The 25653-nt window shown below is 65.5% G+C and overlaps 1 protein-coding gene across 1 annotated transcript; it reads right to left on the minus strand.

Annotated features, from left to right (window-relative positions):
• Positions 1-152: 152 nt before the first annotated feature.
• Positions 153-23778, minus strand: LOC115850191 (mucin-6). The gene is made up of 34 exons (XM_070046185.1): positions 23721-23778; positions 20466-20528; positions 19808-20048; positions 19612-19738; positions 19239-19329; positions 19049-19158; positions 18668-18875; positions 18359-18481; positions 17823-17943; positions 17577-17715; positions 17386-17490; positions 17190-17262; positions 16966-17103; positions 16545-16706; positions 16372-16466; positions 16148-16280; positions 15825-16074; positions 15694-15746; positions 15493-15602; positions 14877-15028; positions 14378-14519; positions 14182-14292; positions 13646-13831; positions 13329-13568; positions 12981-13137; positions 12653-12796; positions 12364-12435; positions 11181-11429; positions 10858-11085; positions 7937-9805; positions 3814-7828; positions 2854-3476; positions 655-757; positions 153-330 (listed from the first exon to the last, which is right to left on the minus strand). The coding sequence occupies exons 1-34, from the start codon at positions 23776-23778 to the stop codon at positions 153-155; spliced, it is 10869 nt and encodes a 3622-aa protein (XP_069902286.1).
• Between the last annotated feature and the right edge of the window lie 1875 nt (positions 23779-25653).

Below are 25653 nucleotides of genomic sequence, written 5' to 3' on the forward strand. Positions count from 1 at the left end.
CAGGACCTTTCTCTTCAGATGCCTGGGTGAGCTGCATCTGAGGGCTCTTTGAGGCCACGCCCTGTGCCTAGGAAAGGGGCTGCTGGGCACAGTGAGTCGGGGGGAGCGGGTGCCGGCGGCGCGGCTTGGTCCTCACTCCCGGGGCCAGGTCTCTAGTCTCCGCAGCGCTGGGAGCGGCACGTGCAGCTGCTGAATACCTGTAGCGTCAGCGTCAGCCGCCGTCCCCTCACCCTGGGGTCTGGGCAGGGCAGCACGAGCTGCTTCTCATGGGAGCTGAGGGGGTGGCAGCAGCTACACTTGGTGTCCACTTGCATGGTGTCAGTGTTGAAGCTGCGGAGGAGCGGCGGCGGGGAGCGCAGGTCAGGACGGCGGCCTCGGGAGTGCTCCTGCCCCTCCCCGGTCGCTCGGAGAGGAGGACCAGGGCCCCAGGCTGCGCCTTCGCGGAGGGGCTGGCCTTGCATCGCTGGCCTCCCCGGCTCCCGGCAGGTGTGGTGGAGGTGGGTGCGGGCCGGGGCCACCCGATGGGGCAGCACGCTGCCTGGGCCGGGACCTCGCGGTGGACCTTCCCCAGCTTCCACTGGGAGCACCTCTGTCGAGCAGGGCGGGTTCCAAGTCCGGGACCTGGACAAGGGCCGCACGGGGCCGACAGCTCACCTGGCCGAGGAGGCGCATATGCCCTCGCAGCGGGTCACCGTCACGTTGGCCGTGCACCCCTGGTAAGTGACCTCTTCCTCAAACTCGCTCACGCGGCAGGTCCCTGGGAGCCGAGAGTCAGGCATCAGATGGTGGCCCTGTGGCGGGGCTGGAGGACAGGTGTGGCCTCTGGGGGCTCCGCACCTGGCCTGCTTAAGGGCAGGAACTGACATACGTGGCTCTGGGCCTCGGGTTTTAACCCCCTTTTCCTGTGGCATGGTGGATAGTGCCGGCGCCGCCAAGGGAAGGCTGCCAGCTGCCTGACAGCTTAGATCTGGGTGCGGCTGTGTGGGCGCCGCCAGCACGTTAGTGCCCACGGTGGCATCTTCCCTGGGCCCCCACCCTGCACTCGAGCCCCTGCCCCAGGCCATCTCCCCTTGTCCGAGCCCCACTGAGCTCAGACCCCATGGCTTTGCATGGGAACAAAGCCTGATAGCAAGTCTCTCACTGTGTGTTTTCTTCCTGAAAGTTGGCTACACTGGGAGTCCCCAAGGGTCAAGGGTTTTCTCAGAGGACGAGGCAGATTCCCAGCACTGGCCCCAGCCTCCCTCTCCACCTCCCCTCCTGGCCTGACACCAACCTGCGGGCAGAGGTGTTTCTGGTCTGCTGGGCTCAGTACCTGCGGTAGCGATGGGGTATGATATCAGCATCCCCTGAGGGGACGTTTGGTATCACAAGAGCTCCCTGCAGGGGTGTGGACCTGGCTGTGAGCTCTGTCCTGCATCTGTCCCAGTGGACAGACTGTAGTGGGTGCCCTGACAGCTGGCAGAGCAGTGTTGCCGTTAGAAGCTGCCAGTGTGGGACTTGAGTGAAAAAGCAAAGGCTGGACAGTCTCTCCTGCCTTCCCACCTGCCCGCTTCCAAGGTCTCCCTGTGGCCTCGAGCCCTGCCTGCCCTGCTTTTCCACTGGAGGTGGGACAAGAGGCCTGGCGGGCACGGGGGTCTTCCCTGTGGCGCCCACTGTCCCCAGCCCTCCTCCCCTCCTGCTCTCCTGCTCCCTCGCCCCACGCCCTGGGTCGCCTCTTCCTGGGCAGCCTCCACCCAGTCCTTGTCCCACAAGAGGAAACACTTTTTTTTTCAATACCGTCCTGCAGTGGTGGACAGCCCTGCTGGGGGAAGGCTGGGGGTGTGAGAGGGGGCGGCTGCCGGGCAGGGGAGGGGGTGTCCTTGGAGGACGGGGGTGCTTAGGCAGGCCTGGAGAGGGAAGGTAGAGCAGAGCTGGAGGCGCCTGCAGCACTGAGACCTGGGTGGGCGCCAACCCTGGAGTGCAGGCGCCCCGGCCGCTAGTCCCAGCTCGGGCCCCGACGATCACCTGGGGTGAGGCGCGTGCCTGCTTTCTGCAACTGGGGGGAGGGTTGCGAGAGTTGAAACTCCAGGTCCTTCTGAGCTCTGCAGAGGGTTGCCGTGGAAGGCTGCTGAGGGGGGTCACCTCAAAGGGAGGCCAGGACTGCAGCAGGGACGTGGAGGGGCGGGGGGCTGAGGGAGGCAGGTGCAGGACAGTCAGGCCCTGACGTGGGGAAGGGGGCGACCTGGGAGAGGCCAGGTGCCCATTTAGGCCAGACTGGAATTCACTGGAGCTGTGCCCTGAGAAGAGGGGAGAAAGGATCTGGGACCTGGCCAAGAAAGGCCGAGGAGAGGCCCCGAGAACATGTAAGCAACATACAGCAGAGGACAGGCTGGAGAGGGGGTTGGGGGAGATGTGACTTGGCCACTGCCTGCTGGTGGGGGCCCTGTCCTTCTAGACACCCCCAGGACACAGCTGAAGCACCAAAGCTCAGAGGCCTGGAATGGCACTCCAGGGCTGGTCAGAGGCCAAGCTGCAGCTCCCCCAGCTGTGCCCGACCCCGAGTCTGCTCAGTGCCCTGCGCTGCCTGGCCGTCCCCAGGCAAGGGAAGTGAAGGCTTTAGGGGGAGGGAAGGAGACACACCTGCTGCAAGGGCTGGGCCAGCCTCTGTGGGTGTGTGCAGGTCATGATGGGGCGCAGCAGAGGTGGGAGCAGAGGCCGAGAGGCAGTGCCCATAGGGTCATCAGGAAATGTGAGGGGACAAGAAAAGGCGGAGATCCCATGGGAGTGACCCAGAGTATTGTCCAGAGCGGAGAGACAAGGCTGAGAAGAAGCATGCACCACAGGTCATGAGGTGGCTGCAGAGATGTCACTCACCTGGAGAGCTGGGCAGAGATGTGACGCGAGAGGAGATGGACTGGCCCCTGGTGGAAGAGGACCCGGCAGTGGGAAAGGAGGAGCTGCCATGCGCAGTGATGGAGCCGGTCAGGAATACGCTGGCCGGCAGCCCGGTGGTACTTGGCTGTCTGGTGGTGAGGTTGGTGGCTGGGGAACTTGGGATGGCTGTCACTCCCAGGGTGGAAGACAGGAGGCCCTGCGTGGGGGCTCGGGTCGTGAGAGAGGTGGACTTTGAGGTAGTGGACCGAGAGGACAGAGCTGAGGAGGTGGGCTTGCTGGGTGTGGTCTGGGATGTAGACAGGACCATGGTACTGGGAGTGGGGAGAGGGGACAGCGTGGGAGAGGATGGGGGTGAGAGGGAGGGCCTGACGGACACGATGGTGGCTGGGGAAAAGCGGCTGGCAGACAGGGGGGCTGTATGTGATATGGTCACGGGTGCAGAGGGGGAAGGGCTGTGCGGAGCTGAACTAGCGGTTGGGATGCTCTGTGAAGTGGAAACTGCTGAAGGTGATGGGGAATATGATATAAAAGGAGGAGTGGTGTGTGAGGACACGTGAGAAGGAAGAGAGGAAGTAGCGGGCAGGGAGGAGAGAGTGGAGGTGCTGGATGAAGACGAGGGGTAATGTGGAAGGTTCGACACAGAAACAGAAGTGGTGAAAGGACTTTGGCTTGGGTTTAGAGATGGAGAAGATAATGTAGAACTAAAGCTAGAGCTTTGTGGTAGTACTGTGCTGACTGAGTTCTGGGCTCGGGTGGTCCCTGTTGTGGTCTTTGTCAGTGGTGGGGCTGTGGGTGTGGTGGTCCCTCTTGTGGTCTTTGTCAGTGACGGGGTTCTGGGGGTGGTGGTTCCTGTTGTGGTTTTTGTCAGTGGTGGGGTTCTGGATGTGGAGGTCCCTGTTGTGGTCTTTATCAGTGGCGGGGCTGTGGGTGTGATGGTACCTGTTGTGGTCGTTGTCAGTGGTGGGGCTGTGGGTGTGGTGGTCCCTCTTGTGTTCTTTGTCAGTGGCGGGGTTCTGGGTGTGGCGGTCCCTGTTGTGGTCTCTGTCAGTGGCAGGGTGGTGGGTGCGGCAGTCCCTGTTGTGGTCTTGGTCAGTGGCCGGGCTGTGGGTGCGGCAGTCTCTGTTGTGGTCTTTGTCAGTGGCGGGGTTCTGGGTGTGGAGGTCCCTGTTGTGGTCTTTGTCAGTGGCGGGGTTCTGGGTGTGGTGGTCCCTGTTGTGGTCTTTGTCAGTGTTGTGGCTGTGGGTGTGGTGGTCTCTGTTGTGGTCTTTGTGAGTGGTGGTGTTCTGGGTGTGGTGGTCCCTGTTGTCTTTGTCAGTGGTGTGGCTGTGGGTGTGGTGGTCCGTGCTGTGTTCTTTGTCAGTGGCGGGGTTGTGGGTGTGGTGGTCCCTGTTGTGGTCTTTGTCAGTGGCAGGGTTGTGGGTGTGGCGGTCCCTGTTGTGGTCTTTGTCAGTGGCAGGGTTGTGGGTGTGGCGGTCCCTGTTGTGGTCTTTGTCAGTGGCGGGGCTGTGGGTGTGGTGGTCTCTGTTGTGGTCTTTGTCAGTGGCGAGGTTCTGGGTGTGGTGGTCTGTGTTGTGGTCTTTGTCAGTGTTGTGGCTGTGGGTGTGGTGGTCTCTGTTGTGGTCTTTGTGAGTGGTGGTGTTCTGGGTGTGGTGGTCCCTGTTGTCTTTGTCAGTGGTGTGGCTGTGGGTGTGGTGGTCTCTGTTGTGGTCTTTGTCAGTGGCAGGGCTGTGGGTGTGGCAGTCCCTGTTGTGGTCTTTGTCAGTGGTGTGGCTGTGGGTGTGCTGGTCTCTGTTGTGGTCTTTGTCAGTGGCGGGGCTGTGGGTGTGGCGGTCCATGCTGTGTTCTTTGTCAGTGGCAGGGTTGTGGGTGTGGTGGTCCCTGTTGTGGTCTTTGTCAGTGGCAGGGCTGTGGGTGTGGCGGTCCCTGTTGTGGTCTTTGTGAGTGGTGGTGTTCTGGGTGTGGTGGTCCCTGTTGTCTTTGTCAGTGGTGTGGCTGTGGGTGTGGTGGTCTCTGTTGTGGTCTTTGTCAGTGGCGGGGCTGTGGGTGTGGTGGTCCGTGCTGTGTTCTTTGTCAGTGGCAGGGTTGTGGGTGTGGTGGTCCCTGTTGTGGTCTTTGTCAGTGGTGGGGCTGTGGGTGTGGCAGTCCCTGTTGTGGTCTTTGTCAGTGGCGAGGTTCTGGGTGTGGTGGTCCCTGTTGTGGTCTTTGTCAGTGTTGTGGCTGTGGGTGTGGTGGTCTCTGTTGTGGTCTTTGTGAGTGGTGGTGTTCTGGGTGTGGTGGTCCCTGTTGTCTTTGTCAGTGGTGTGGCTGTGGGTGTGGTGGTCTGTGTTGTGGTCTTTGTCAGTGGTGGGGCTGTGGGTGTGGCGGTCCGTGCTGTGTTCTTTGTCAGTGGCAGGGTTGTGGGTGTGGTGGTCCCTGTTGTGGTCTTTGTCAGTGGCAGGGTTGTGGGTGTGGCGGTCCCTGTTGTGGTCTTTGTCAGTGGCAGGGTTGTGGGTGTGGTGGTCCCTGTTGTGGTCTTTGTCAGTGGCAGGGTTGTGGGTGTGGTGGTCCCTGTTGTGGTCTTTGTCAGTGGCAGGGTTGTGGGTGTGGTGGTCCCTGTTGTGGTCTTTGTCAGTGGCAGGGTTGTGGGTGTGGTGGTCCCTGTTGTGGTCTTTGTCAGTGGTGTGGCTGTGGGTGTGCTGGTCTCTGTTGTGGTCTTTGTCAGTGGCGGGGCTGTGGGTGTGGCGGTCCGTGCTGTGTTCTTTGTCAGTGGCAGGGTTGTGGGTGTGGTGGTCCCTCTTGTGGTCTTTGTCAGTGGTGTGGCTGTGGGTGTGCTGGTCTCTGTTGTGGTCTTTGTCAGTGGCGGAGCTGTGGGTGTGGCGATCTCTGTTGTGGCCTTTGTCAGTGGCGGTGCTGTGGGTGTGGCGGTCCCTGTTGTGGTCTTTGTCAGTGGCAGGGTTGTGGGTGTGGTGGTCCCTGTTGGGGTCTTTGTGAGTGGCAGAGCTGTGGGTATGGCGGTCACTGTTGTGGTCTTTGTCCGTGGTGTGGCTGTGGGTGTGGCGGTCCCTGTTGTGGTCTTTGTCAGTGGCAGGGTTGTGGGTGTGGTGGTCTGTGTTGTGGTCTTTGTCAGTGGTGTGGCTGTGGGTGTGGTGGTCTCTGTTGTGGTCTTTGTCAGTGGCGGAGCTGTGGGTGTGGCGGTCTCTGTTGTGGTCTTTGTCAGTGGTGGGGCTGTGGTTGTGGCGGTACCTGTTGTCTTTGTCAGTGGCGGGGTTGTGGGTGTGGTGGTCCCTGTTGTGGTCTTTGTCAGTGGTGGAGCTGTGGGTGTGGCGGTCTCTGTTGTGGTCTTTGTCAGTGGCGGGGCTGTGGGTGTGGTGGTCTCTGTTGTGGTCTTTGTCAGTGGCGAGGTTCTGGGTGTGGTGGTCTGTGTTGTGGTCTTTGTCAGTGTTGTGGCTGTGGGTGTGGTGGTCTCTGTTGTGGTCTTTGTGAGTGGTGGTGTTCTGGGTGTGGTGGTCCCTGTTGTCTTTGTCAGTGGTGTGGCTGTGGGTGTGGTGGTCTCTGTTGTGGTCTTTGTCAGTGGCGGGGCTGTGGGTGTGGTGGTCCGTGCTGTGTTCTTTGTCAGTGGCAGGGTTGTGGGTGTGGTGGTCCCTGTTGTGGTCTTTGTCAGTGGCAGGGCTGTGGGTGTGGCGGTCCCTGTTGTGGTCTTTGTCAGTGGTGTGGCTGTGGGTGTGCTGGTCTCTGTTGTGGTCTTTGTCAGTGGCGGAGCTGTGGGTGTGGCGATCTCTGTTGTGGCCTTTGTCAGTGGCGGTGCTGTGGGTGTGGCGGTCCCTGTTGTGGTCTTTGTCAGTGGCAGGGTTGTGGGTGTGGTGGTCCCTGTTGTGGTCTTTGTGAGTGGCAGAGCTGTGGGTGTGGCGGTCCCTGTTGTGGTCTTTGTCAGTGGTGTGGCTGTGGGTGTGGTGGTCTCTGTTGTGGTCTTTGTCAGTGGCGGAGCTGTGGGTGTGGCGGTCTCTGTTGTGGTCTTTGTCAGTGGTGGGACTGTGGTTGTGGCGGTCCCTGTTTTTGTCAGTGGCAGGCTTGTGGGTGTGGTGGTCCCTGTTGTGGTCTTTGTCAGTGGTGGAGCTGTGGGTGTGGCGGTCTCTGTTGTGGTCTTTGTCAGTGGCGGGGCTGTGGGTGTGCTGGTCTCTGTTGTGGTCTTTGTCAGTGGCGAGGTTCTGGGTGTGGTGGTCCCTGTTGTGGTCTTTGTCAGTGTTGTGGCTGTGGGTGTGGTGGTCTCTGTTGTGGTCTTTGTGAGTGATGATGTTCTGGGTGTGGTGGTCCCTGTTGTCTTTGTCAGTGATGTGGCTGTGGGTGTGGTGGTCTCTGTTGTGGTATTTGTCAGTGGTGTGGCTGTGGGTGTGGTGGTCTCTGTTGTGGTCTTTGTCAGTGGTGATGTTCTGGGTGTGGTGGTCCCTGTTGTGGTCTTTGTCAGTGGCAGGGTTGTGGGTGTGGTGGTCCCTGTTGAGGTCTGTGTCAGTGGTGTGGCTGTGGGTGTGGTGGTCTCTGTTGTTGTCTTTGTCAGTGGTGTGGCTGTGGGTGTGGTGGTCTCTGTTGTCTTTGTCAGTGTTGTGGCTGTGGGTGTGGTGGTCTCTGTTGTCTTTGTCAGTGGTGGGGCTGTGGGTGTGGTGGTCTCTGTTGTCTTTGTCAGTGTTGTGGCTGTGGGTGTGGTGGTCTCTGTTGTCTTTGTCAGTGTTGTGGCTGTGGGTGTGGTGGTCTCTGTTGTCTTTGTCAGTGGTGTGGCTGTGGGTGTGGTGGTCTCTGTTGTCTTTGTCAGTGGTGGTGTTCTGGATGTGGTGGTCCCTGTTGTGGTTTTTGTCAGTGGCGGGGCTGTGGGTGTGGCGGTCTCTGTTGTTGTCTTTGTCAGTGGCGGGGCTGTGGGTGTGGTGGTCCATGCTGTGTTCTTTGTCAGTGGCAGGGTTGTGGGTGTGGAGGTCCTTGTTGTGGTCTTTGTCAGTGGCGGGGCTGGGGGTGCAGCAGTCTCTGTTGTGGTCTTTGTCAGTGGCGGGGCTGTGGGTGTGGTGGTCTCTGTTGTGGTCTTTGTCAGTGGCGGGGCTGTGGGTGTGGTGGTCTCTGTTGTGGTCTTTGTCAGTGGCAGGGTTCTGGGTGTGGTGGTCTCTGTTGTGGTCTTTGTCAGTGAAAGGGTTGTGGGTGTGGTGGTCTGTGTTGTGGTCTTTGTCAGTGTTGTGTCTGTGGGTGTGGTGGTCTCTGTTGTGGTCTCTGTGAGTGGTGGTGTTCTGGGTATGGTGGTCCCTGTTGTCTTTGTCAGTGTTGTGGCTGTGGGTGTGGTGGTCTCTGTTGTGGTCTTTGTCAGTGGTGATGTTCTGGGTGTGGTGGTCCCTGTTGTGGTCTTTGTCAGTGGCGGGGCTGTGGGTGTGGCGGTCTCTGTTGTTGTCTTTGTCAGTGGCGGGGCTGTGGGTGTGGTGGTCCGTGCTGTTGTCTTTGTCAGTGGCGGGGTTGTGGGTGTGGTGGTCCCTGTTGTTGTCTTTGTCAGTGGCGGGGTTGTGGGTGTGGTGGTCTCTGTTGTGGTCTTTGTCAGTGGCGGGGCTGTGGGTGTGGTGGTCTCTGTTGTCTTTGTCAGTGGCAGGGTTGTGGGTGTGGTGGTCCCTGTTGTGGTCTTTGTCAGTGGTGTGGCTGTGGGTGTGGCAGTCTCTGTTGTGGTCTTTGTCAGTTGTGGGGCTGTGGGTGTGGCGGTCCCTGTTGTCTTTGTCAGTGGTGGTGTTCTGGGTGTGGTGGTCCCTGTTGTGGTCTTTTTCAGTGGTGGTGTTCTGGGTGTGGTGGTCCCTGTTGTGGTCTTTGTCAGTGGTGATGTTCTGGGTGTGGTGGTCTCTGTTGTGGTCTTTGTCAGTGGTGATGTTCTGGGTGTGGTGGTCCCTGTTGTGGTCTTTGTCAGTGGCGGGGCTGTGGGTGTGGCGGTCTCTGTTGTTGTCTTTGTCAGTGGCGGGGCTGTGGGTGTGGTGGTCCGTGCTGTTGTCTTTGTCAGTGGCGGGGCTGTGGGTGTGGGGGTCCGTGCTGTGTTCTTTGTCAGTGGCAGGGTTGTGGGTGTGGTGGTCTCTGTTGTGGTCTTTGTCAGTGGCGGGGCTGGGGGTGTGGTGGTCTCTGTTGTTGTCTTTGTCAGTGGCAAGGTTGTGGGTGTGGTGGCCCCTGTTGTGGTCTTTGTCAGTGGTGTGGCTGTGGGTGTGGCGGTCTCTGTTGTGGTCTTTGTCAGTGGTGGGGCTGTGGGTGTGGCGGTCCCTGTTGTGGTCTTTGTCAGTGGTGGTGTTCTGGGTGTGGTGGTCTCTGTTGTGGTATTTGTCAGTGGTGGTGTTCTGGGTGTGGTCGTCTCTGTTGTGGTCTTTGTCAGTGGTGATGTTCTGGGTGTGCTGGTCTCTGTTGTGGTCTTGGTCAGTGGTGGGCCTGTTGGTGTGGTGGTCTCTGTTGTGGTCTTTGTCAGTGGTGGTGTTCTGGGTGTGGTGGTCTCTGTTGTGGTATTTGTCAGTGGTGGTGTTCTGGGTGTGGTCGTCTCTGTTGTGGTCTTTGTCAGTGGTGATGTTCTGGGTGTGCTGGTCTCTGTTGTGGTCTTGGTCAGTGGTGGCCCTGTGGGTGCGGTGGTCTCTGTTGTGGTCTTTGTCAGTGGTGGTGTTCTGGGTGTGGTGGTCTCTGTTGTGGTCTTTGTCAGTGGTGTGGCTGTGGGTGTGGTGGTCTCTGTTGTGGTCTTGGTCGGTGGCGGGGCTGTGGGTGTGGCGGTCCCTGTTGTGGTCTTGGTCGGTGGCGGGGCTGTGGGTGTAGGCTCTGTTTTTGTGACAGGGATGTGTGTCGATGTGGGTGGGGTGCCAGTTGGCTTTGGGCCGGAGGAGGTAGCATGGGGCTCCGTTGATGTGGTGACTCGGTGAGAGGTTGGAGCCACCAAGGAGGTGGCAGATGTTGACACGTTGGGGGGAAGCGTCTGTGGGTGTGATGGGGTGGGGTAGGTGGTGGCGGTCCAGAAAGGTGTTCCCGTGGGCGGACCTGTTGTGTGGGTGGTAGTGGGGACAGAGAGGGTGGGGGTGGAGTGAGTGGTGAAGGGGGTGTGTGGCATGGGGGGTGTGGCCGTGGCGGTGTGTGTTAGGGAGCTGGATTCAGAGTGTGTGGTGTGACTGGTGTCCGCCTCGGCCCTAGCAGTGGTGGCTCCTGACAGTGGACTGGTGTGCGTTGTGCTGTGGCCTGTGGTGCTCTCCGGGGGTCGTGGGAGGTCCGTCTGCTGTGTCTCCTGGCTGACAGGGGCTTCAGGGGTCCAACGGTGTGTTGAGAACGCTGTAGAAAACAGTGGTGGTCAGTTCACTCCTCCTCGTTACCCTGCCTTTGGGTGGGACCCGTTCATCACCCACACCTTCCACATCGTCCTCCTCACATGTGGCTTCTGTGTGTCCCTGGTGGTGTGTCCAGGAGTTTCCTGAATGACTATCTCGTTCCTTTCCCAAGCCCCACCCCGGCATTCTCTGTGGACCCTTGTTGCCTCTCAGCTGCTTGTAGTGGGCTTTGGGGTCCCTCCCCGGCAGCCCTGCATGTCTCTGTCCCCTCGACGCTACTCTCAGGGCGGCCATTGTTCGGGTGGGCTCGGCTATCCCTGCATGGCTCCCCTGCCGCTGGCCTTGGGAAAGGCTTCTCTTCTCGCCTGCTGTCAGGGTAATCGGAGGTTTGGGGCGTTGCCCCAGAGTCGGGGCCTGCACTTGGGTCGGGGGCCTTTTGGAGCCCTGGATCCCCTGGGGCCTGTGGATTCCCTTGGTGGGGGTGGCCGTGGTGGATGGGCGCTTGGGTACCGTGGCGGGGGAGATGTGCAAAGAGGAGCGTGCTGAGTCAGGCAGGCTGCTGCCTCCCTCGGGCCTGAGCCGGTCCTGTGTGGTCGTGGGGGTGGCCCAAGGCTGCTGTCTTCCACGCGGCCCCACATAGCTTGGGCTGGGTGCTGGGACTGCCCCGCTGAGGCCCCTCTGTGGGGACGGGCAGTGGTGGCATGCTTACTTGCGGGGGACACTGTGGAGGTCCCTGATGTTGCTGGGGTTGGTGGGGCTGCTGTGGTTCGCGCCGTGGACCGAGCTGTGGACCGCGTGGCTGTGTCGTGGGAGGATCCTGTGGGCTGTGTTGTGGCTTGGGTCACGGTGGGTGCCGTGGCTGTTGGCCTTCGAGTGGCCGTGGTGGTCGGCGCCGATGTGGCCCGTGTGGTGACGGTGGAGGTGGTTTGAGGTGAATCTGCAGGGAACAGCGCCCGACATCCCCTTCAGCCCCGTCCGCACTGCCACGGGTGCTTCCTCACCCACCCCGGGGCCCTGGCCCGGGGGCCCTACCTCCTGAGGGGACTGTTGGTTGTGTCTGGGTGGTGGGGGCTGTGGCTGTGGCCGTTGGCGTGGCCGGAAGGCTGGGTGTCCGGGTCGGGGCCTCAGGTGTGGCCGGGGAGCTTGGCGAGGGTCTGGTGGAGCTCAGCGCAGTGGTGCTGGGGGTCACTGTGGTGCTGGCTGCGGCTGTGGTGGGCCGGGTTTCCGTGCTGTGGGAGCCTGAGTGTGGCACACATGCTGTTGTTGTGGGGTAGGGAGCTGCTCTGGCACACCCTTTGGGAGGAGCCCTTCACTTCCCTGCTGGGCCCCAGGCCACGCGGGCTGGGCAGCGGCCCTCATGGCAGTGGGGGCTCCCGGCAGGGCGTGTGTCCTTTGGCCCTGCTGTGCTTGGTGGCCAGGCAGCAGGGCCCAGTGGGGCCTGCCGAGCCCCTCCCGTCTGACTTCCTGGTCAGCACCTGCCGCCCCCACCGTGCCGAGCAGCCCAGGGCCAGCGCAGCTACACCCTGCCCTGCCCCACGCCCGCAAGCCTGGCTGCGGCCGCTGGGCGGACAGACACAGGCTGGGCTGGCTGCAGCCTGGCTGGTGGAGCCGGGGAGGAGCCCCGGGAGAGAGCCTGCTTCACCTCGGCCCTGGCATGTGTGCAGTCACCTGCCGTGGGCAGCGGCACGGTGGGTGATGACGCCGCAAGAGGAGGGGCGGTTGGCGGTGCTGCCTCCCCGCCCCGTCTCCGCCTGCCTGGGCCCTTCAGAGCCTTCGGCTGTGTCCCCAGGGTGTGAGGCAGAGGACGCGGGGGATGGAGCTACCGCAGAAGTGCCGGGACCCCTGCTCCCCGTCTTCTCTCCCCTGCTCCCACCTCTGCACCGACGGCCTGGCAGGGAGTGGAGGGGCCAGCCGGGGTGCTGCCCAAGGGTAGCTGCAGGTAGTGTCCAGTGCCCACCGGGCCGCCTGCTGCTGAACTCCCAGGAGGTCCCTGCTCTGCACCCACACACCCCAGCAGGCTGGCGGGGCCTGGGTGTGCCCTGTGGCTGCAGGCTGGGTGAGTGGATGTTTGGGGAGGGGAAGGGAGGCGAGGGCCAGTCCCTTTCCCTGTGTCTCTGGCTGTGCCCCTGGGGAGTGGGGGTGCTGGGAGGCTGGCCAGTTTGGGCAGGAGCTGCGAGCTCTGGGCAGGGGCGTGGGGGGTTCTTGGGCAGTGGACTGAGCTTACTGCACGGCAAGCACATCCCCTTGTCGTGATCGAAGTACTCGTTCTGGGAGCAGTTGTAGCAGCCTGAGGCGGGTGTGCAGAGAACAGCCAGACCTCAGTGTCCAGAAGCAGAAGCCCCTTTTCCCCAGGCCTGGTCGCCCCCCCAGCCCCGGCTCTCCTGGCCTCTCCCCCGATCCCCAGGCACAGGTGCCTGCCTGGGTCCCCACTGCCAGACACACCCCCACATCCCACCTGCCAGCAGGCCTTCCCCTCCTCCCGTCTCCTTCTCTGCGCCCAGTACCTTCGATGTTGGGCCCCGGGAAGCTCTGCAGCAGCGCGGGGCAGAGGCACGGCTGGTAGTGCCATGTGCAGCTGGCCTCCTGGGCGTGCTGGTACGTGCCGCCGCCCACCTGCGTGTGGGTGTTGTAGAAGTCGCAGTAGATGGCTGCGGAGGAGGGCACCGTCAGGCGGCAGAGCCGGCCCGGGAGCCCGCACCTGCCAGCGGGCTCAGGGTGCCTCTGCCTCCCTGGGGGTGCTGCCCGCCCCCTGCCCCCTGCCCGGGGGAAGCGCTGCAGCCGGACATTCCGCCTGTGGCCCCGCGGAGGCCTTTGGGCAGGAGTGGGACTCACGGCAGAAGTCTGGGGACCGCCAGTCCACGCACACGCCCTTGTCCACGCAGGCCTTGGCGTAGGCGGCCACAGCGTCACACAGGCACTCGCAGTCCCCGCCGGTGTCACACCCACACGTGTCGCGCACGCAGGCCTCATAGTAAGGCAGGCGGTACACCTGCGGGGGCCGACTCTCAGCGTCAGGGCGGGGCCGGGCTCCTCCCGGCTAGCCCTCCCCTGACGGCTTGGCCGCTGAGCCCGGGGCGCCGGCCAGGGTAGGACCGGGCACTGGGGGGGCACCTGGCCCTGACGGCTTGGCCGTTGAGCCCGGGGCGCCGGCCAGGGTAGCGCCGGGCACTGGGGGGGCACCTGGCCATGGCAGGCGGCGAAGGTCTGGCTGTTGATGATGCTGCACTTGCGCTCAGCCCAGGAGCGACGGAAGGCGTTGAGGCTGCAGGGGTCCTGCGTGAAGGTGGTGTCCCCGCACAGCGGGCTCTCCTTCCAGGAGTTCACGAACTCCAGCTCGCTGGACGCCAGGTACTTGCTGCGTGTCTGGAAGTCGTCCTTCATGTTCCCGTTGTAGTTGCCGCACAAGCCGCAGAGGGCGTCCTGCGGGGGCTGGTGTCAGGCGGCCGGCAGGCAGGGACTCACCACGCCCTGGGGCTGTGGGGCAGGGGCGGCGGTACCTGGGAGGCACGGGCGATCTTGATGAAGACGGTCATGTGCTTGTTCCAGATGAGGGTCAGGTTGTACGTGCTGCTGACGGTGGCGTCCAGCACCAGGTGCAGGGAGCCGGCCTTGACCCGGAAGTGCACACCGGGGTCCTCCCCGCTCACTGTGTAGTTCCCATCCGCCAGCACGATGGACAGGCCCTGTGGGGTGCGGCTGTCACAGGATGCCTGCCCACGTCCTGGGTGGCCACTAAATGCCGCTGGGCTCTGCCTCCCGGCCTGAGCTCTCCATGGCAGGGCCAGCCCTGGCCTGGGGGGTCTGCCCTCTAGAGCCTTCTGTCGGCAGAAGGTTCCAGAACCTGCTGGAAACCGTGTCGAGGGCTGAGGGTCAGGCTTGTGGGAGAACCCCTACCTGCTGTACGGTTGTCCAGTTCCGGGGACACTGCTGCCGTGATGTGGGCGTGGAGGCCAGGGCACAGGGCCGTGAGGGCCCCAAGAGGCCAGGCCCTGGGGCCCTGGGGGGAGGTTGGGAAGGCCACCCGCCTGCTCACCCCCAGGAAGATCTTGATGGCCCGTGAGCAGGTGACGCCCGACTTCCCACACACGACATTCTCTGTAAGGATCTTGAAGGTGGGCTGCGAGTCGCTGGCACCGCAGCCGTCCTGTGGGGAGACGGCGCTGAGGAGGAGCTGGCCCTGTGGCCCCCCAGGCCCCCCGTGGCCCCCCGTGGCCCAGGCCAGCACTCACTGTGGCCAGGATGTACTCGCAGTTGCCATCAAACACGAAGCGCTGCCCATCGAAGGTGACCACGTGGCCCTCCCCGTAGAGGGTGCAGGTGGATGGGCAGTGGGCACTCTGCTGGCACGCCCACGTCCCCCTAGAGCAGATGCTGTGGGAGGAGCAGGGCGTTCTGGGGTGGCTGGGGCGCGCGCACCCCCGCAGCGCCCTGGCCTCGTGGGTTGGTGGGCCTGCCCGCCCCAAGGGCTCAACCCCCGCAGCGCCCTGGCCTCGTGGGTTGGGGGCCTGCCCGCCCCAGGGCTCAACCCCCGCAGCGCCCTGGCCTCGTGGGTTGGGGCCCTGCCCGCCCCAGGGCTCAACCCCCGCAGCGCCCTGGCCTCGTGGGTTGGGGGCCTGCCCGCCCCAGGGCTCAACCCCCGCAGCGCCCTGGCCTCGTGGGTTGGGGCCTGCCCGCCCCAGGGCTCGAGGACAGTTGGGCGCCAGGTCTGTGGGTGGGGCTGCGGCTCACCAGCTCTTGCAGTCCGTGTGGAGCTCGGCGCCCTGGGGATAGGAGACGCCTGCAGACTCGCACGGGCACTCCTCGGGGGGCACGCACTGTCCGCTGGCGCTCTCGTAGAGCCCCTTGGCACAGACACAGCCAGGCTCACACTTGGTGGGCACCTGCAGGGAGGAGGGTCAGTGGCCCCTGGAGGGTGGCCCTGCTAGCTGCCTCCGCAGCCCTGGGACCTTCTGAGACTCCCCAGCGTTCTCCCCAGACCTGCTCCCTGTGTCCATCCTGCTCTGGGCCCTCCCTTAGCACAGCTGCCCCTCTCTGAGGGGCATCACCTCTGCGGCATGGCTGGGCTGGTGTACCCTCACCCCAAGCTGGCAGGGCCCACGGTCCTCAGGGAGCCCACAAAGGAGCACACCCGGCGGCCACGCCACCAGTCACGCGCGTCATGGGACGGTGGGGACGGAGCACGGCCCGCCTTTCGTGAGGGGTCTGTGGGACTCTTCTTGTGGGCCAAGGAGAAGATGTCGGGGCGTCCGCCGTGGGAACGTCTAACCCAGCGTGTCCCCGGCGCCCCGGGCAGTGGAGCCTGCCCTCCGCGGAGCACTCTTGCCCTCGCTCCACCTGGTCTTACACAGGGGGTGCCGGTGGCTAGCATCTGGCAGGTGGGAGCGCAGGCTGCCCCGAACTCGTCCTCCGAGGACTGGCTGCAGGACTGGAACGTCTTGGGGGCCGAGCAGGTTGCTGCAGAGACAAGGGGCATGGGGTGAGGCGGGCCCAGAGGGGCCGAGGCACCCACAGTCCAGCTTCGCCAGCCTCGGCTACAGCTACGTACCCAAGAGCATCTGAGGCTGTGCCGGGCAGCTCAGCCGCCCGTTGACGCAGTAGCTGCAGGAGAGAGGCCCGGTGAGCGCCGCCTGGGCTGGGCTGCAGGCCGGGCGGCCACCCTCTGGACCCCTCGCTCACCAGATGACGCCATTGACCATGGTGGACTGGTCGGCCAGGATGAACTTGGAGCTGTCCAGGAGGCAGGGACACTGGGCCTCACGCACGCACTCAGCCTTGTGGTTCAGGTAGGTGCCCTCGGGGCAGTTGCAGCCGTCCACGGGCACGGCGCTGGGGTGGCACTCGACCTCGCGGTCGGACAGAGACAGGCACGTGCGGTCACAGGCCTGGCTGTTGTAGCTGAACGTCTGGTTGCCTGTGCAAGGGGTGCCTGCGGGGGACCCGGAGTCAGGCCCAGTGCGGGGGTGTGGGGGGCGGCACCAGCCCCGCCGGCCCATACGCACTGCAGTTGTCCACGCTGCTCCTCCAGCCCGGGAGCAGGACGCCCCGTGAGGTGCACGTGAGGGCGTAGTCGCCCAGGGCGGCGCAGATGTGCGGGAAGGTCTCCTCGTAGTTGCAGGCCTGGTACACGCACCTCTGTGGGCAGACAGGGGCCGTGGGTGCCCACCCAGGACCCCGAGGGTGCCCCCTGCGCCACCCCCGCCCCGCTGCCCACGGGGCCGCCCACCTTGTAGAAGGGCTTGGGGTCCACGGCGGCGTGGCACCTCTCGAACACCGTGCCCTTCTTCACCAGCACCGCGCAGTGGGTCTCCGCGCACACCTCTGGGGGGCAGGCCGGCGTGGGTCAGCCGTCCGCCGGGGCCTCCCGCCCACCCCGCAGCCCTCCTGGATGGCACCCACTGTTGAGCTGGCTCATGGAGCATGGGTCGGTCTCACGCTCGCGCGCGGCTGGGCAGTTCCCTGCCCGCCAGGAGTCCACGAAGAGCGAGGCGGTGCCCTCTGTGATGCCCATGCTGGTCGTGAAGTCGTCTGTCGTGTCCCCGTTGAAGTTGCCGCAGAGCCCTGGGCCGGCCGGACGTGAGGGTGGACTGGCCCACGCTCCTGTCCTGCCCCGCCCTCCCCAAAGCCCGTCTTCTCCCCTAACCACACCCCGGGCGAGAGGCCATGGCTGGCTACACGCCTGGGAGGACCAGCCGGCCAGGTGGAGCCGGCCTGGGCCGTGAGTGCCCGACACCCTGGGTCAGAGCAGGGCTCTGCCGGGCCCCTCCTCTTCCGGAGTGGCCGAGCTGGGTGGGGACGGGGCAGCGGGGGAGGGACTCACCTCTGGTCTGGCCTCTGAACTGGGGCCCGGCAGTGATGTACACCTGGAACAACGGCCACAGCTGGATCACGAGCTCCAGCCCGAAGGTGGTGACCATTTGCAAGTGGGTGGATGTCTGCCTGAAGACCGTGATGTTGCCTGAGGGGACAGGGGCCTCAGCAGGCGGCCTGCTTTGGGGGCAGGCTCGGGAGGCCCCGGGTGCTGGGGGGGAGCTGAGGACCTACGAGTCTCATACGGCAGCCGCTTGGTGTCCCCGTTGTTGGTGATCACCTCGTCCTGAGAAATCACAATTTTGTCCTGCGGGGAGGGTGGCTGAGTTACGGGGGGCTGGGAGTTGGGGCCAGGCAGGGTGGAGGGGGAGCTGGGACGCATCTGCTTGGGGCCCCGGGTGGGCGCAGGTGGCAGGTGGGGTGGCCTCACCTGGCTGGACACGTAGATGACAGCGACCAGCGATGTCTCCGAGTGCGAGTACCCAGACTTGTCGTACACGGCCATGAGCGAGCCCCCGTCGGGGAGCTGGGGGCTCTGGGAGGAGGGGCGGCTCAGCACAGGGGGCCCGGGCTGTCACGGCGACCCGCCGTGGCGGCCCCCAGGCGGAGGCTGCGTCCTACCTGGAGGAGGATGTAGGTGCAGGTGCCGTGGAAGCGGTAGGGCCTGGCGTCGAATGTGGTGACGAAGGAGCCGCCCTCCAGGGCACAGCGCCTGGGGCAGGGCTGCTCCACGCACTCCCAGCGGCCCCCAGAGCACCGGCTGTGGGCGAGGAGGCGTGACCCAGATGGCCCCCAGGGCTGAGGCCGCCGCATCCCCGTCCCTGCCCCCAGCCTGCCTGCACGCCCCTCCTGCTGCCCTGCGCTCACCAGTTCTGGCAGGCGGCTGTCGTGACCTCCCCAGGGGCGAAGACTACCCCGCTGAGCATGCAGGGGCACTGGGGGACAGGCACGCAGCTGTGGTTTTTGGAGATGTCGTCCAGAACCATACCTGCGGGAGAGGGGCTTCCTGGGGCTGCGGGCGCGGAGACCCCTCCCGCCCTCCTGCTGGGCAGCCCCTCCCCCACCCTGTCCCGCCCAGGGGGAGGGGCTGGGGGTGCCCCAGGAGAGCCTCCGCCTTCAGCCCCGCCTGCCTCGCCGCCTCCCGCCCCCTCGTGCTAGGTGCCGCTCCTCATTGGGCAGCGGGCCCTGTCCAGCGCAAACCCCGCCTCTGCCCACCACCTTACTCCCCGCCGACTGGCACATGCGGCCGTGGCCCGGGGCGTATGTGAGCATCGTGAAGGCAGAGCCCTCCCCGGGCCAAGCCCCCGCAGAGTGTCTGGGGGTTCCGAGCATCGGTGTGGGCGGAGCGGATGCCCTGTCTCCAGGCTCCTTTGCAAGGGTCCTGGGAGAGCAGCTGTCCTCACCTTCCGGGCAGAAGCAGCCGAAGGTGCAGAAGCCGGAGCAGCTGCGCCGCGGGTTGGAGCAGGTCTGCACGCAGGTCTCGCCGCACTCCCGGTACACCTGGTTGGCTGGGCACTGGCCCACAGCTGCAGGTCCGTGTGGCCCTTGTGAGAGGGGTCGGGCGCCCAGGGCCTGGCCACCCACCCGACCCTGGCCGAGGACTCAGGCCAGCCCCTCCTCCACCTGGGTCTTCTCTGTCTCTCAAACAAGGGGAGATTGGGGGCATCGTGTCTGCGGCCCTGGCCCTCCCCCCGACCCTCCCCAGGACTCACAACAGAGGCCAGGGCCCCGCCAGCTGTTGACGGGCTGGCCGGCCATGCTGCACTGGCGCGAGTACTCAGATAGCGTGGCACAGCTGCAGTGGTGCTGGCCGGGCTGGGCACACGTGGCCATGTCCGCCTGGCAGCTCAGCAGGAAGGGCTCCTTGGGCACGTTGCACTCGCGGGACACCAGGGTCAGCAACTGGATGCAGGTCTGGGCCTGGGCACAGGGACACTCAGGGTCATAGGTGTCAAGGCCACATCCCACACCACGCGTGTGACTTGGCAGTCTGGGGGTGTCGCTGGCCTCGGGACCCTGCCAGATCCCGTGAGCCGGCCCCACCCTGGCTGAAGGGCCCCCTTGGCCCCGGGGAGCCCGACCGCCTCACGTACGTTCTCTGCCTGCGGGACCCGGGGGCTGGGGATGGCCTCATAGGCACAGATCTCGTTGGGGTCATCCAGCTTCTGGAGGGCGGCGTACTTGGGGGGTTCCAGGAGTTGCCCTGGGGTGAGGGGTGGGGCAGGGTCAGCACCATGGTTGCTGGGCCACAGAGGGGTCTCTCCACCACTTCCCCCCACCTACCGTCCTCGCTCAGAAACTCATTGGCCTTCTCGCCGTCGAAGTTCCCACACAGCCCACACACCTTGCCCATGTGCTGCTTCTCCACCAGGACCTGGAGGGGTCGGGCACTGCCGTCGGGTGGGCGGGGAGGCGCACAGGACTCCCAGGGCCCCAGGACCCCTCGGAAGCTGCTCACGCCTGCTCCAGGGGCCCAGAGCACCCCTCACGGGGAGGGTCCTGGCACCATGCCACCCCAGGGTCTGTCCGCCCGGCTCCTCCCAGGGGACCTCCATTCGTGCTCGATGGAGGGAACTGAGCCAACAAAAAGCCCAGGCTCCTGGCCCCAATCCCCAGGAGGGCAGCTCCGCCACCCAGTCCCCTGCTGTGTCCTCACCATGAGGTGGGCGCCCGGACCCCACATGACCACCAGCTCCAGCTCCAGCTGCTTGGCCACCAGCCGCACGCTCTGGCCAAAGGGTGTGATCTGGAGCCCGTTGCTGGTGTAGGGCAGGCTGACGACCCTGCAGGGTGACAGCAGTCAGCGGCCGCCCCTAGGGGCCCCAGCCGCCCGGCCCGGCTCTGCAGCCTACCCCACATCCTTGACGGAGATGACCGCCTTCTGCACAGTGACCACAGAGGCCCCCAGCTCCACGATGACCCGGGAGATGTTCCCGCTCGGCCCTCGCCGTAGCTGCACGCTGAACGTGGACGAGGCATCCTTGCACATGGCCGCAAAGATGTAGTTGCAGGTCCCCGAGAAGTCATACGTGTGGCCGTCGAAGGTGGTGAAGTGGCCGGGCCCCCACGTGGAGCACCAGCCCCTGTCTGGAGCTGCGGAGGGAGCGGGCGGGGTCTCGGGGCCCTGCGTCCTCCCGGCTGGTGGGGCAGGTCTGGGGCCCCGGGGAGCCCACACTGGCAGACAAGAGGCCTCCCAATTTCCAGGCCCTCCTGGGGTGGGCGGGAGAAGGGCCCCGCGCCCCACACCCATCCCCTGCCTGCGGGAGCGCAGGCCTCTGATGTGGTTGGGGTCTGTGGCCCCATCAGCCCTGGGGTCTGTAGGACATGAAGCTGCAACTTAGCCCCCATCCCGCAGGGGCAGCAGGGGCAGCAGGGGCTTGTCTCCCCCAGGTGAGGGTGGTCTGAGGCTCTTCCATAGCTGGAGGCCCTTGTGGAAACACCAGACACGGTTACCCTGTAGCAGGGCCATGGCCGGTGGACACGGGGACAGGGGGCTGCCGTGACCCTCACCTGTCTGCGGGGAGTCCTTCAGCCTCCGGAGGCCTGGGGGCACCAAGGAGCTGTCGTCCAGACCTGCGTGGACAGGGCCCGCGGTCAGTGTGGGGCTGCCCAGCTCTGCTCGAGGGCTGTGGCCGGCAGCGTGTTTCGGGTGAGCCAGGCCCGGGGCACGGCAGGGAGTGCGGGGAGTGCCAGCAGGGCTGCTCCTGGGCTGCACAAGCTCCGCCGTCCCCGCCGTCCTTTCCTTTGGTTGCCTCAGAGGGACCTCTCTGAGCTGTCACCTGCTGGGGCTGGGGACACGGTGGGGATGAGGCCCCGCCCCCAGGCACACGCACGCGTGGAAGGGCAGTGAGTGGGGGGCGGCCGCAGACGCTGGGAGCCGGGAGGTCCCTGGGGAGATGGGGTCCCGAGAGTGGGGCTCAGGGCTGGGCGAGCTGGGCCCCGGCTGTCCGTGGCGTCGTCTGTCCCGCGGCACCTGCAGGTCTGCCCGCCGGGCTCCAGGCACTGGCTCGCTCCCCAGAGAAGCCTGGGCGCCGCGCACGCAGGTGGCGTGTGATAAAGGGGCTCCTGGCTGCGCTGGCTCCCAGTGGGCTCCCGTGTGGGCCTCATGGGGGGTAGTAGCTGCAGGTGGGGGTGAGGAGCCCTGAGCCCAGAGGGGTTCGGTGGTCTGCAAGTGGCGGGAGGGCCAGGGAGAGCTGGGCAGGGGTGCCTGGGCGTCTGTGGGTGACTTGGCCGGTGGCGTGCCGCTGTCCGGCTACACCCGCCGAGTTCCCAGCCCAGCCCACCTCGGGTCCACTCCCTCTGGGGTCCGTGCGCGCTCTGCCGCCAGCTCAGAGGCTGAGTGAGGCTGAGGCCCGCGGAGGACTTCTCCCTCTTCTGGGCCCTAAAAGGGGCTGTTTCTTTGCTTCCTTCCTCCCTGTCAGCTTCCCGGCGCTCTGGCCGTTGCCGGAGAGATGCCCGGTGACGCTGCTTGCGGCGACTGTCGGGGCAGGAGGCACGGGCCCAGCCTCGCCTCCCCTCTCCCTGCCCTGCTGCAGTCCTCCCTGCGGCCCCGTGGACCCTGTGGGAGATGAGGCCCAGCGCCGGCGGGCGGCAGAGTCATCGCTGAATGCGGCCCCCGGGGTGCCGTCCCTGCTGCTCCCCGCCGCGCCCCCTTTTCCCCGGGGTCTGTGCCTTCCTGGGTGACACTGACCTCCCGAGTCACGGTGCTGGTCGCTGCTGGTGTTGTTTCTCTGGGTGACGCCAGGGAGCAGGGGTGCCTGCCCAACGGCACAGGGTCCCCAGGCCGGGCGGGAGGTGACACCTGGCCGCCTTCCTCTGCAGTGCCCACCACGCCCATCCACGCCTGGGGCCCCTCCTCTCGGCTCACCACTGGCCCCCCGACGCCTAGAGTCGCGCCCACTGGCCCCCGAGGGCCACTCCCAGGTGCCCACTTGCAGCGGCCCCTCCCGTGCTTCGCCTGTCGCCCAGCACCAGCCTCCCGAGCTCGCTGCGCTCGGCCCTCGGCTCCGCCTGGTCCCCGCCCGGCCCTGCGGCCCCGCTGTCTGAACGACAGCCCCCCAGCGGCGTCACTGCTCCTCGCCTAGGACTGTCTGAGCTTCCCACCGCGCTCAGCTCCCTGGCTGGGACCCGCGGGGCCTGCAGGGCGGGCCGGTCCGCCGCCCCTGGCCTTTCTCAGCCCCTGGATGCGCCCTGTGGTGGCTGGAGCACACGCTGTTTGTTCCTTCTGCACGTTTGGCAGCCCTGCCTGCCCTGCCCGTTCTGGGTCAACCCTGGCCCGGCTCAGGGGCCTCTGTCCCTTAATCCCCAGCCCCCAAGATCCTGATGTCTGAACTTGTGCTTTGAGGCCTCTGGTCCAGGAGGGCAGGGCCTGTCTCTCGCTCCCCGCCTCCCCATGCCAGCACGGAATCGGTGCTCAAAGAGTGTTTGCTGAAACGTGGCGAGGCCCCGCCCCTGCCCTGTGCAGCGTTCACAGCCTGGACCCCCATGGCTCCCCAAAGCCATGCCCCTCACTACACCTGCTGGCCTACACCCCGCCCCACTGGCTCCCGAACACCTCCCTCGTCGCCCTGGTTCTGGGTCCAGGTCTGGGGGTCCCCAGGGCGAGGGATGGGCCCAGGGAGGCGGCCTTGGATGGGCAGGGGTCCTGAGTGCTCAGAACCACCCCTGGTGGGAAAGCTGGGGCCTGGGGGTGGGGATGGGGCTTCGTGGGAGGCAAGGGGTGGAACGGGCCCAGGGGAGGCCCGCTCGACTCGGAGCCCCCAGCCTGCCCCCAGCGCCTGGGCCGTGGCCAGACGGCAGGCCTGGCGCTTCTCCCTGGCTGCTAGCTGAGGCTGGTGGGGCTCTGGGGCCGCCAAGGAGCGGGCAGTGGGGCAAGGACCGGGCAGTGGGGCAAGGACCTAGGAGGCAGGCAGGAGGAGTCCCGCTGGCTTGGAGACCGGAGCTCTGGGGCGGGTGCCTGCAGTCAGCAGGAAGGGGATTCCCCCGGGCCATTGGGCACCCCTTGGGGCTGGCCCCTCCTGTGGGGCGGGGCTGGGGTGAGAGCCTCCTAGGCTTGCGGCATCTCCTGTGCCTGGGTTGGTTGGCCGAAGGGACCTGGGGGAGGAGGAAGGGGACCCCCGTCCCAACAGCCCGATGGGTGAGGCTGGGGGCACTCGGGTGGGGCGGCCCCTTCCAGCCTCCCAGGTCTTCAGTCCTCACGGCAGCCACACAAAAGGGAGGCATCGCCCACACTCGTACAGACCTAGAAATTGAGGCCCAGAGCCCACTTCGTGGTGTGTCTGTTCGCAGCCAGGACCCGGTGGAGCCGGGGTCTCTCCCTGAGTTTTTGGACTTCAAGGCCCACAAGGACCCCTTCACGCCCTCTGGCTGCCCCTTGGGGACCCCCAGAGGCATCTCGGGACCCAGGGCCCAGTGGGGAGAGCGACAGGGCCAGGCTCTGAGCGCTGAGGCCCCAGCACTGTCCCTGCCTCGCACGCCCACGTCTGCCGCACCCACTACCGTGGAGGAGACTGCCCGTCCCCTCTGATTCCCACGGGCTGGGCCAGGCTCCGAGGCCGCTGGCGGAGACCTGAGCCTCGGCAAGTGTGGGGCAGCCACAGAGCGAGGAGAAGCCTCCTGGGCCTGGCTTCGCCTCCCCTTCCCATTCAGCAGCGTCCCCACGGCCAAGCCGCAGAGGCGAGAAGGCCTGGGAGGACTTCCCACGTGCAGGAGTCCTCTGAGGGTGTCTGGCCGACCCTGGTACACGGCCTGCAGCCCCCCACTCACCGGCGCTGAGCAGGGCACCCCCGCAGGAGAGAAGCAGCAGCAGCTGGGGCCCGAGCATGGCGCGGAGAGGACAGCGGCCACCGCGGGGCACTGGGCAGGCTGCTGCACCTGTGCGGCCCGAGTGGCCTCCCCCCGACGCCTTATATAGGGGTCAGGGGCCCTGCCCCGCCCCGCCTGCTTGTGCCCCACGCTCCCGTCTGGTAATTGCCACGGCCAGCCAGTCCAGGGGTGGCCAAACAGGATCTGGGGCGCTGCTTTATCAGGACCCGGCCTTTGGAAAATTCTTCAGCGGGCAGCGGCCCCGTTGTCACTCACCTCTGAGCAGGGGGCCGGCACACACCCTCCGGGGCCCTGCACACATCTCTGGTGAAACCTCAATTGCCAGGGGTCTCCCTGGGGGTCGGTCCAGCGAGTCAGCGTGGGCACCTGGGGACTGAGAGGGGGCTTGTCCAGGACGTGTGGGGGAGACGCCTGGGCACCCCCTCTAGGGTGCTACAGAGAGCTTCTGGGGGGCGCTTCATCCTCACCTGGACCCAGGACCCCTACAAGGTGCCCGCACACTGGGTCCCACCCCCACCCTGGGAGGAAAGACTGCCCAGTGGCAGGGACTCTCCAGAGGAGGGCAAGCCGTTCCAGACTCTGCCCCTCGGGGTGGGGTCCCGGCTGGGGGGCGCTCATGCACGGGCCACTGGCCCTGGGGCTCAGATGGAGGCCTCCCTGGAGGCCTGAGGAGCTTGTGGGGCTGACACCACATCCCTGGGGTGCAGGGCCTTGGCTGGCCAGCTCGTTGCCGGAGACCCCCTTCTCAGCTGGCCGCCTGGGACTTTGGGTGGTGGGAGGGGCAGAGTGGTCCTGCTGGGCCCCGGGACCCCTAATTAACGGTTGTCTGAACCCACATGGCTCTGAGCTGCGTGCTTCAGGCGCAGCAGGAGTGAGGCAGCCTTGGGGGGGGGCATCTCCTGTGCCAGCCTCAGGGTCCCCGGCCCGCTCAGGCAGAGAAGCAGGGGCTGTGCCCCCACCCCCCTGGGAGAAGGACAGAAGGACATGGCTCCTGGGGGAGGCACCCTGGGGAGCGGGAGGCCGGTGAGGCCGGTGGGCACTTGTCCACGGGCAGCTCACACGCCCGCAATGCGAGGGGTCAGGGCGAGGGTCAGGGTCAGGGTCAGGGTGAGGCGCGGGTCGGGGCACAGGTGTTTCGAATTTTCCACGGGACTGTCTCGCAGTCAGGGAGCAGGGTGGGTCCGACCTCTCCAGGGCATCCTGGCCCTGAGCAGGAGCCCAGGGGGCCTGGCACAGGGAGCTTCCGCCTTCTTGAGGCAGTTCTGCCCCACATGGACCTGGGCTCCTTCCACAGAGACTGTGTCTGGGGCCTCCCCATACCTCACAGACCACCCAGCTCTGCGGGGCCCCCCTTCCTGGCTCAGAGATGCTGTGTGTTTACCTTAAATAAATTTTAGTTTTAATAGAAAGTTGTTTTAACAGGAAACCGCTCTCGGCTAGCTGCTGGCCTGCGGGTGCCTCAGCCCTGGGGGGCGGGCAGGCAGGTGGGATGTTCTGGGGACCCTGTTCTCTGTCATTTCTCCACGATGCTCTTGGCACCCCGTTCGGAGAACCCCAGGCCTAGGAATGCTCCCGGCCCAGGCAGGGCTGGGCAGAGGGGGTCCCAGGGAGGCCCCCCTGGGTGCCCCTACCCCGGACCCTCCCAGCCGGGGTCCCTGCAGGAAGGATGGTGCTGAAAGGGGCCTGTGGTCTGGGCATGAGTGGGCTCACGTGGCCGTCTGCCTGGGCGTTGCCGAGGTGCCTCCGTGGGGGCTCCCCCTGCCCTCGGGGAGCTCCCGCTCACAGCGGGACTTGTGCAGCTCCAGACGGAGGGCCAGGGAAGGCTGGTGGGTGGGGCCCTCAGCCCTGGCCAGGGCCCCGGGAGGGTGAGCAC

Source organism: Globicephala melas, chromosome 8 (assembly GCF_963455315.2).
Source record: "Globicephala melas chromosome 8, mGloMel1.2, whole genome shotgun sequence".
Taxonomy (NCBI): Eukaryota; Metazoa; Chordata; class Mammalia; order Artiodactyla; family Delphinidae; genus Globicephala; species Globicephala melas.

Excerpts from the sequence above, each read along its gene's own strand:
- LOC115850191 (XM_070046185.1), bottom strand. The coding sequence starts at position 23,778 with ATGCTCGGGCCCCAGCTGCTGCTGCTTCTCTCCTGCGGGGGTGCCCTG. Across the intron at positions 20,049-20,465 it reads GAAGGACTCCCCGCAGACAG|CTCCAGACAGGGGCTGGTGC; the intron begins GTGAGGGTCACG and ends CTCCCTCCGCAG. Across the intron at positions 17,716-17,822 it reads ACAGCCGCCTGCCAGAACTG|CCGGTGCTCTGGGGGCCGCT; the intron begins GTGAGCGCAGGG and ends CCTCGCCCACAG.